The sequence below is a fragment of the Limulus polyphemus genome, unplaced genomic scaffold (genome assembly GCF_000517525.1).
Source record: "Limulus polyphemus unplaced genomic scaffold, Limulus_polyphemus-2.1.2 Scaffold1971, whole genome shotgun sequence".
In the NCBI taxonomy this organism is placed as follows: domain Eukaryota; kingdom Metazoa; phylum Arthropoda; class Merostomata; order Xiphosura; family Limulidae; genus Limulus; species Limulus polyphemus.
The window spans coordinates 47,446-58,950 of NW_013667581.1; the positions used below are offsets into that span (position 1 = coordinate 47,446).

An 11,505-nucleotide genomic window follows, 5' to 3' on the forward strand; every position below is an offset into this window, starting at 1 on the left:
GCAAACACATAGGATATATATATAAAAAAATTACCACACACACACATATATATATATATATAATAATCAGTAACTGAAAATTCAAACATTAATGTTAAAAGGGGAAATTTTTAGACATAATTTTTGTCAGTGAGCTTGTTAAGACCAAATCTTGTCTCACAAGTCACCCCGCTACGTTATTATCGTAATAAATTACTAAAAAGTTATAAACAATAATAAATTATTAATATGCTACACAAAATGTACTACACTGTATAAATAAAATGGTACAACACACAATAAGCATATATAAGGCACAAACACCATATATATCTAACACAACATAAAACTTTAATGTATGTTAAAATAAATGAAAAGAACAACAACAAAAAACATGATACGTAAGAAAACTTTACTCGGATATCTGTTCCACTCATTCAACCACGAAGACACATCTGCAGTATAAAAGCGAAACTAATACACATGCTTAAAACATGTCCTACAGCGCGAAATGTAAAGATTTAACTTTTTAAAACGAAGAAGCGACATGTGGAATTATCACACTTGCAAAGTTTGAGAAGAAAAAAAAAAAAGAACAGATCAGGCAGTTTTGAAGGGGTACGCATTAGTTTTTTGTTAGTATTTTCAAACATGTTTCTTGTATTCTCGCGACAAAACAAGATGTCAAACTCTCGGAGATGTCAAGGGAACTCTGCCGTCTTTCTCGTACTACTTTGTGTTAAATATTACTTGTTATTTTCCGTTTTGTGTTTTAAACAAAACAATAAACTGCTGTTGGTTATTTTGTGTGTGCTCCTAATTTTATATTTTCAAATAAAAAACAGTCTACCTTATTTATATTAATATTTTAATAGTAGTATATGTGTGTATATGTATGTGTATATACATATACTATGTTACTATGCGTGCGCTTATTAATTCCTCCTCCTTTAGATACGTAAAAATGCTAAAGGAATTCGATCAACCAACACTAAGGCAAAGCTCGTAGGTTAAGAAATGACTCCTTATAGTAGAAAGTTAAATAATTCATACTAATTAACATGCTTCTATCAATTATCTCTGCTTACAAAATGTGTATGAGCCTATTTCTAATAAAGCTCCTTGTATGGACTCAATAAGCACTAGCATGATACATGTTTTAACAGTTTACATTTTTTGAGTACATTTCTATGTTATTGTGAACAATTTCAATCTGTAACATATAATCCTTGTAAAATGAGAACGAAAATATTGGCCACTGACCACATTTTTATTAGTTAAGCTTAACCCATGGCAACTCGATCATAAATTACATTTTCATAACTAATTTCAGGAAGAAATTATTAATCCTATATTAATTCACGTCGTGTGTTCGCGAATTTGTTCGTCCGGGAACTCCTCCCATAGTTTTGGAGCTAGTAGAACCAAACCTGACAGGAGGATTTAGGGTAACCCGAAAGGCGTCCTTACTTATATGACCTACTCCCTCTACCAAAGTTGCTAAAACGTGCCAGAAAGGTCACCACGCACGATGAAGATCTAAGAAAAGGTTTACAGGATTTTTTTCACACCCCGAATAAGGCATTGGATTTTGTATAATTAGCCCCCCTCGGGATCCAGGCTTGAAAATGTGTCATATCGCCACTAACAAGCTAGTGGGACCAAACGTGACACACGTGCGCAGATACCACGGGAAAGTGTCCTTGGGGTAATTATAGAAGTACTTGAGGATAATGGAGGAGCCTGATCTGTACATTAGTTCCTCTGTGAGCCATGAGGATTCCCTGAATTAAGCAGTGGAGCTCGCGTAGTTTATACTAGTATCTTATAACGGGATTTAATGAAGTACGTACGATGTCTATACGTCTTCAATGAAACGTCATGTACATTCGTATTACCTTTAAAGTGCCCGCTACTGTCACAGCGGTATGTCTGCGGACTTACAACGCTAGAAACCTGGTTTCGATACCCGTGGTGGGCAGAGCACAGATAACCCATTTTGAAGCTTTGTGCTTATCCAAACAAACAAACAACTATTTTTACAGAAATCGTGCGGTTCGTTATTTTGTAGTTTTCGTTTCTACTGTGTGAAAAATGCAATGGCATTTAATATTTATATATCAACTCCAATTTTATGTCATACACGGACATACTGCATAGTTTCATGACCAACTTTCGTAAAACGTGGGCAGCTAATATCCATATTAACTAGGGATGCACGGGTAGTAAAATATGGTCGAATACCGGGTACCCGGTCACTAAGCTTCGGCCAGGACTGGGTGTCAACTGGGATCGAGTTCTCCCCTCGCGTCCCCCAAAAACAACAACAAACAACATACACAAAAATTAGAGAGAAAAAAAAGTCAATTGATGTGTGTTACATTTAACCGAATAAACACCAACAGAACAAAAAGTTTTACTTTTAATACCTAGCCCCAACTTCTCAAACCATGCCTGTTATTAACCTCTATTGTTCTCTGAATCCCCGACTTTTAGCGGGTGGTCAGTCTGTTGTTCGGAATACGTTTTTTTTTAACTAAACCAATTATTGACCCGTCCATCCCTAATATTAACCCTTCAACTGCGTTTGACATCATATGATGTTACCATTTTTCGCGCAACATTTTGAATGGCTCGCCGCAAAAATTCGCATGGGGTGGTAGGCAGATTTACACAAGCCGCAAACGAAGGGTTAAATGTTCATGATAAATCAATTAATAAACCACTATTAGTATTGGATCTAAGTTTTAAAAAAGGTTATTTCATGAAAACTGATATTTTTTGTCGCACCTTGTGGGTATTTAAAAACTACAGTCATTCATTATTTATAATTTTTACTGTAAAAAAAGATGGGGGGGGGGTAAAAATCACACATCTGATTCTTCCCCCAAGAGAGACAAATACAACTTAAAATTATGTGTATTAAGTGTACTTTAAATAAAGAAATAAAAGCTACAAAAAAAATGCCTTACCCTGAACTCCAACTAATATTAATGGAATGTCCTGAGAGTTCCGGAAATGAGACATCTTTGTGTAGTAATTAAAGACAGCATTGAAGGAAGCTTCATTTTCCAAACTGAACACAAATATCACAGCATCCACCCAGCAACTGAACTAGAAGACAATGAAGCAGTATTTGTGCAAACGTAAAAGTTCATTGTATACAAAGAAATATACAGTTCTGTACGTTAAATAAATACTACACAATCAGTCATAAAATACCGTTCTCAGTTTGCGTAAGCTTTGAATTCTAAACACGTGGCTTTGAAATAATCCCATTTAAAGAGCCATCTTATATTTGTCACATACGAATTCTCAATTTACCAAATATGGGAAAAGAACCCTTTTCTGTGTTAAAGTGAAATTCCAAAAAAAAAAAAAAACACTTTAAAATGATATAATTAACACAAAAAAAACTATTTTCTATGGTTAGCAGAAATTTGAGTAAGCACTCTTTAAATGCAGGAAAATGAAAATAACCGATTTCATTCCTATTGAAAAGTATTCCAATATAAAAGAAATCTTTAATTGTCAGCAGTTTGAGAACTTATAACTTTTAAAGAAGTTTTTAAATAAACCTTATTTTTGTTATTGGTGCATTCACAATCTTAGAAAAAATTGTAATTTTAAGGTAATGCTCAAAAAAGTTTTGAAAAAACAAAAACATTCTTGGACAGTTTTATATTCTTATTTTTCCAGAGCTACGTGATAAAAAACCAGACAACTAATAAACTTGCACAATGTAAATTATCTTTCTACTGTAACACATAAATATGAAAATTTAATTATATTTTTTTATAGATTATCGTGTTATCATAAAAATTAACAGATTATATACCGTTTGTAATCTATGCAGCTGGATACGTTCAGGTAATTTGTCATTTTCTAATATAAGAGCTCAAAAATACTTTGAAATTTTGAAGTTTCAACTTATTATTATGTTTCTTTGCAAGGAAAGGCTTAAAACTTCTAAATAATTAAAAAAAAACATTAAAAATCACGTTAATCATATAGTTGTATCTGAACAGATTTCATAACACGAATGTATATCTAAAACAGTAGGTTGCGGGAACATCCTATACTCATAAAAGGTAGCAGTCTCTAATCCAATGAAAATTTATTTATTTTTATAATTCCAGTAACATGGGAAACCATAAGATGCGAGTTTATGCATGATAGTTTTATGACGAAGCACTTTTTAATATTTTCAAATATCACACAATTACACTGGAAAATGTTTATAAAACCATGTTATATCGATGTTTAGGGATTAAACCTTTTATTATTTTGTAATTTCAAAACACTAAAATGTAATTAAGACCCACTTTCAGTCTTAAAAACTTAAAAAAGTATTAAAACATACAGAATCATACCTCAAGAGGAAAACTAAAAAAACTAACGTTAATATTGTTTTCTTGTAAAAAAAACGAAAAAAGTATTAAAACATACAGAATCATACCTCAAGAGTAAAACTAAAAATAACCCGCGAACTGACGTTAATATTGTCATCTTATAAAAAAACGAAAAAATTATAACATTTACAACTTTATGAGCTCCTGAAACATTCAGTGTTACATGTTCTCGTATTTACCTTTATCTCCTCAAAAATCTTATTGACTTAAAAGCGCCCGTCTTCTTTCACTAGCACTTTCTTCAATAATAACGTGTACACTTTACATAACAGTGAACCTATTACACAGAGTTGTTCACGATCTGTGATAACAATATGCATTTCAGGTAACTTTATCCTTGGTCATTCCAGTAGCTTGTGACTACGGACTAAAATCCACGACCCTCTTGTTACAACATAGTTGAAGTGTAGGATTTCAAGTGCAGAGAGCACCTAAAATTAACCCATCCAAGAAGAGTTAAAAAACTACAGCACCTTCCGACGCAAGTCTCCTTTAACGCAATAATAAACACATATAGTGCATGAAATTTTAGCTTTTTGAAGAAATGGATATCTGTAGTGTTGAACTGGATCTGTTCTTCTTCCTTATCGGGATGTGGGAGGGTCGGGTTTGATGCTTCTATCTCTTCCTTCCCCTTACACTGGTGTTTTATTTCACTGTGTAAATGTTGAACATCGCATTAATGTCAAACCGGATCTGTGAAGCAGAGGTTTGGCTTGTTTTGAATTTCGCGCAAAGCTACTCGAGGGCTATCTGCGCTAGCCGTCCCTAATTTAGTAGTGATAGACTAGAGGGAAGGCAGATGGTCAATACCAACTCTTGGGTTACTCTTTTACCAATGAATAGTGGGATTGACCGTCACATTATAACGCCCTACGGCTGAAAGGGCGAGCATGTTCGGTGACGGGGAGTCGAACCCGCGACCCACATATTGCTGGTCGAGAACCCTAACCAACAGGCCATGCCAAGTCTGTGAAGTAAAGAATGCCGATTCCATCTACAACATCTACAGGGGGAAAAAAAGGAGGGGAGGTTCTTCACTAACTGCTACCAGTCGCACACGAGTGTTGGTGAAACAAGTTTGACAACTTGTCACCGAACATAACCCAATAACACTGCGGTCCATTGTAGCTAAAGTATGAACTTCCCTCCGAACTGTAAACAAAAAAATTATCAACGGTTTAGGTCTACAAAAGCAATATACGGGCAGTGTTGACAAGCTTCTTCAAAGTACTTAACCGAATGGAAATTCAACCAAAGAAAACTATACATGCAGTGCTTGGCATATGACAAACGGAAATAAGTCATTACACTGGATGATGTATATGTCCACTTAACAGTCTGCAAAAGCCAGGGTAGTTTATCATTGCCCTGCCAATGATCAGTGCTTAGTTTCTGTCAAAGCTCTCCGGATCTTAGATTCAGAACCTGTTTGGGATTTATTTTTTTTTTACATCTAAAGGCGGAAACACAATAATTCATTTTCAAATTGCCTCATCTGCATTGCCAATCATATTTGAATGACGTAGTCAAGCACATTACTACTTCCAAGTAGTAGCCTCCATAACGTTTAAATTGTTATCTTCCAAAACTCAACGTATCCTCCACCTGTCAACAAGGATCTAGTATCACCACCCCCTAGAAATTAAGCATTGTTGATTATACACCATAAAATGGAACAAAGAATGGTGCAGAAACTGCGAAAAAAGATTTATCCTGGCTACAAGTTACAACTATAGTGTTAAGTTAAATACCGGAATAACCGAGAAAAATGAGAAGTTCAACTACTCTACTTACTATCAGCCTCACGTGCTGATACCATCCGCAAGGAAATACCATCTTTGTGCGGATTGAATGTCAATAAGGTATGGCCCCATCACGACAAAGCAGCTAGCCATATTACGTACAGTTCCTCCACATGATGTGGGTAAAAACAGGAATTCATACTACCATTGACAGACGTTTCCCATATACATCTGTCATTTTGGGGTTGTTCAAACAGGTCTTCGTCCGCAAATGGTTGATAAACTTTAGAAAACACGTTAAGAGAAGTGGACAACACTGACCACAGTGGATTGCACAAAAGCCTTCTGCAGTAGAAATTGCACTAAAGAGCAATAGTTAATAGTCATCATACAGAACACCATCGGCGCTGGAAGAAGTTGCAAGTCCTAGACACTTATCCTTGCATCATTAAAATGAACCTTAACCTCACCCGTATAAGAGATGCTTTCCGTTTTCTGCCAGCAAACTGTTTATACAGCAATAATTAACCTTTTCTCTACATACTGAAATGTTAACATGCCCATAAAACTAAATTACCCTCTTACTATGCGAAAACGTATGGTAATTGCACAACACTTATGAAAATATACTTTCTTTGTAAAAACGAACCCATGTTTGGTGAAAAACATAATTCTTCTTTCCTTCAGCAGTTCTGTCTTAGAAACTCTCAAGTGTAAAGAATGTTAAGCATTCCACAATGCTGCGTGGATAAGCTGATATGTAAGTACATATAAACAAAAATCCTTTGTATTAAGTTTGTTTTTATAAGTCAAATTAAAAAACAATAATCCGTCACAGATACGAGAAAATTGTAACTGGGGCATGATCTCTCAATCCTCACACTATTACCCAAACACTTTTTCTGATGTTGGAGGGAAGTAGAAGAAATTGAAATGAACATTTTGGATACTCTACTCAAATAATTTGTTTACTCAACTGTAATTGGTAATGTTCGCTCTACTTACAAACACATGTTGTGTAAGTGACTTTTTAGCTACGGAATAGCGACTTATAGAATGTCTCAGAGTTTTTTCAAGTACAAACTTTTAGCTCATAGCCCCGTCATCTCTTGACCGATTTGAGATCTAGTTACAGTTTTGTACTCAGGAGATCAATTGTTCGTTTGTTTGTTATGAATTTCGCGCAAAGCTACACGAGGGATATCTGCGCTAGCCGTCCCTAATTTAGCTGTGTAAGACGAGAGGGAAGGCAGCTAATCATCACCACCCACCGCCACCTCTTGGCTACTCTTTTACCAACGAATAGTGGGATTGACCGTCACATTATAACGCCCCCACGGCTGAAAGGGCGAGCATGATTGGTGGGATGGAGTTTCGAACCCGCGACTCTCAGATTGCGAGTCGAGCGCCCTAACCACCTGGCCATGCCGGGCCCCAGGTTATCAAGCCCTTTCGATTGATGTATTTGACTAAGACCAAGGTCTCATAGATTAATTTATCTAATCTTGCCTGAGAGAATTTCAATTTGAGGGTAGGTAGGCTGGTAATAAAATCGAATTAGGTATATGCGCGCTCAAGGCTTGGTGTTGCCAGCGCATAAAATATTGCTAATAAAAAGGAAGAAAAAAAAAGGGGTCTTATAGTTTAATTTGCTCTAATCCTGCCTAAAAGAATTTCAAGTGCCGCGGCTACTGAGGATTCTCTCTCTTGTTCCGTCTTTTTGCATCAATTACAAGGAGAAAAAAAAATCAGAACAATAAACATAGTAACATATCCATATTATGTCATTACATTCAAAAGTTCAACAGATTACAATTGTTCATTTAATCTTTAACTAAACTAAATGCAGCAATGACATTTAACAATAAAAAAATAATTCAAGCCATACAAGACATGATTTTGAGTTCATGACGTCACAAACGTTCACTGTGAGTTTAGTTCCAGCTGGAAACGAGCATGCGTCATATAACAACTTGCACTAACACCATAAATAGAAAACAACGTGTGGACTGCACCAAACAGCTGTTCATTACCACGTATAGAAATGATACATTTTAGAGAACTAAACAGATCCCTTCGTGTTTTAATCTTTAACAATGAGATGGGAAGGAAGGTTTTTTTTTAAGCGTATACACTAGTTCAGGTTTCTTTCACTTTTTTTGAAGTAGACGGTGGAGGCAAGGATTTTAAGTATTTTTTGATACCACAGTTTTAATCTACATTCAATTTTCCATTCTTGATATAACCATTTTTTTACATTTTCTAGACAATGTAAAATAAAATGATTAACTATTTTGGAAGGTTGACTTCTGATCTATAGTAACCAAAAATGTAATTAAGTACAGTCTAGCTGGCGAACCCTTCGACCAGATTTAGTGCAAATCAATTTATTGATGCTTTAGAATTTGTTTTATGCATACACAGAGTAAAATGTCACGGTTGCCAAGGGGATCACCCCAAAGAGAGGATGAGCAGGAAGATGCTTAAAATAACAACATATTATTATATGTGTGTGTTACATATAATACATACATACATACATACATACATACACACACACACACACACACACACACACACACATATATATATATATATATTTCTCACCAACCAAAGAGTTACTATTTAATTATAATGGTTCTCTATACGGTACTTTAATCTTATTGATGACGTAGGTTCTTGCCCGATTTTGTTTCGCTGAACCAGTTTTCACTGTGAACATATATTTATCTCTAACAAAATGGTTACTAGTTAATTATAATGGTTCTCTACACGGTACTTTAATCTTATTGATGACGTAGGTTCTTGCCCGATTTTGTTTCGCTGAACCAGTTTTCACTGTGAACAACATACGTCTTTCACGTCTTTTATATCAACCTTAGCTCTGGGCAACAATCAAATAGCCACATACGCTTTCTTCGCAAATAAGTCTCTACAGACTGAGTTCTAGGTAATTTTATATTGATTTTGGTGCAATACGCTTTACAAAAATCAATGGTCTCTGTCAGACAGACCAAAAAAGAAACACGCCTTCTTTCAACCATAGTTAAAATACAAAAAAAAATATGTAAAAATTCAAACAATATCTTTATCAAAAATACCGAAGATCACACAAACACTTCAAATTCAAAAATAAAATACTAACTTTGGATCATTGTAAGTAAATATGCCAAAAAAGTATGTCACATAAATTACACAACAATCCAATATGAAAAGTAAAGTACCGAGATCCAAATAAACTAACAATTTACACGTAACATAAATCGAAGAAAAACCTCGACCTTTTGATAGTCGCGAAAATAACAGGTTTATGATTTTCTTATTACATTTTTCAGACTATTTTCTGTTTATGATTTTATCATCAATTTCTTAAATTTATTATTTTCTTCTTGCTACTTTCATCTGACAGTACTTTTTGTACGTACTTTTACGTTTTGTGTGACACAAATAACTAATAATAGGAACTCGTATACCAGTAATCATAATCTTGATTACCATACAGACATTTTTCTTCAAACAAGCATGAATTAGTACTTTATTTTCCAAAACCTGATACATCCTAAAAGGTCACAAAACAAAACGTTTGCATGGAACACGCGTGTTTTCTTTTTAACTCTACGAAGTATTAAATTTATGTTTGTTTTTATAAAAAATAAGAACTTCCGTTGCTAAAAGACGCTTAATGCGTAATCTCAGCGTCGCCCTGTCGAAAGGCCTAAAGGAAATAAGTTGTAGCATGACAAAATGTACAGTAAACCCAGCGAAAAAAAAAAGTCATTAACAGCTTAAACAGAGCCTCAAACTTGTGTTAATAAGGGTTTTTCTTTATGATAAATGACGAGTGTATTTTTTGTATTTTGTTTTTTAAATTTATTTACATCCTCTGAGACTGTCCCTTACGATTTCTACAATTCACTTCTTTTAGCCAAACAAAGAAATCATTGTATGTATTTTTCATATATCATTCTAACTTGTAGAAAAAAATGGAATGGTCAACCAATGGATAAACGTCAAGTTGTTTAATTAATCTTTGAAGTTGTACCATACAAAGCAACCGTCATCTTATCAACCTGCTGTCAAGGTTTTAAATTACACCCTGGCGCCACGGCATGCTCTCAACATCACAAAATAGCATGTCTTTCCGATGTGTTTTATGAATTCTTTGTGTGTTCGAGATTAAAATGCTTATCTTTTATCCAACTTTTTTTTTCTCCGTTTAAACAGTTTAGAAGAACACGGAGTTCTGAGATTCAAGTGCGTATTTGTTACCATACACAGTAATAATACGACACCACTGGTTACTTCATCAATAGTGGTCTGTTCTTGAACGAATAAAAAAATTGTGTAAACAGCCAAATTAAATACACAAGTTTCTCTTTCAATGGTGAGATAAATATTCTGTGCAAAGCAAAGTATGCAACTACACAAGAAAACAACCAATTGTAGTTGTTCAAAACAAATATAAACAAAATGTCTCGTATTATTTAGAACATGCTTTAAAAATCTTTATATAATTATATAAAAACAAAACCACAAATCTTTTGTTAAAACACAGCCACACTTGTAAACCAATATCCGTTAGGCCTTTCCATTGTCTCTTTCTTTTCTACTTTTTACAACCATTAACAAAAGGGAATACTCAAATGCCACGGCAGTTGAAATTCTTTTAGGCAAGATTAGAGCAAATTAATCTATAAGGCCTTTTTTTTGCTTCATTTTTATTATCTATATTTTTGTGCGCCAGCAATACCAAACGTAGGGCGCGCATATATGAGATTCGATTTTATTACACATCAGGATTTTTACCAGCTTACACTCAAATTGAAATTATTTGAGGCTGGATTAAAATAAATTAATCTATGAGACCTTGGTTGTGGTCAAATACATCAGCCGAATGTTTTGGCCTCCTGAGTCCAAAATTGTAACTAGATCTCAAATCGGTCAACAGATGACGAAGCTATGAGCTAAACGTTTGTACTTGACAAAAAAACTCAGAGCTATTCTATGAGCCGCTATGTCGCGAGGCTAAAACATAAGGTAAAATAAAATCTGTTAAAAACTTCAAACAACCTTTATTACGCATCAACCAGTAGAGCTAGGTTACTACCTGCTTGTCGTACTTTGGAAACTTGCTACATGTGTTTTGCTGGCAGTGTAATTAAACAATTCATAAGACACAAGGTACTCGGTTTTGAAATATAATAAAGAACTTAAAAGCAAAACAAGTTGAATTAATACAGTGGAATCATATTTTGATAAAAGAGTCAGCACAGAGGATCAGATATAAAGTGTAATAGACTTAAAATAAGACCCAAAACTCGAGCGCTTTCGAATAGTTGACTATTCTTCTTCAAGAGAACAAATAGTCA

The 11,505-nt window shown here is 34.5% G+C and overlaps 1 protein-coding gene across 1 annotated transcript in view; it reads right to left on the reverse strand.

Moving 5' to 3' along the window:
• Positions 1 to 11,505, reverse strand: part of LOC106465525 (centaurin-gamma-1A-like) — a 113,695-nt gene that overhangs the window by 38,829 nt on the left and 63,361 nt on the right. Inside the window, exon 5 of the mRNA XM_022393435.1 lies at positions 2,952 to 3,093. Within this exon, the coding sequence (XP_022249143.1) occupies positions 2,952 to 3,093 (142 nt within the window). The remainder of the gene's footprint in view (positions 1 to 2,951; positions 3,094 to 11,505) is intronic.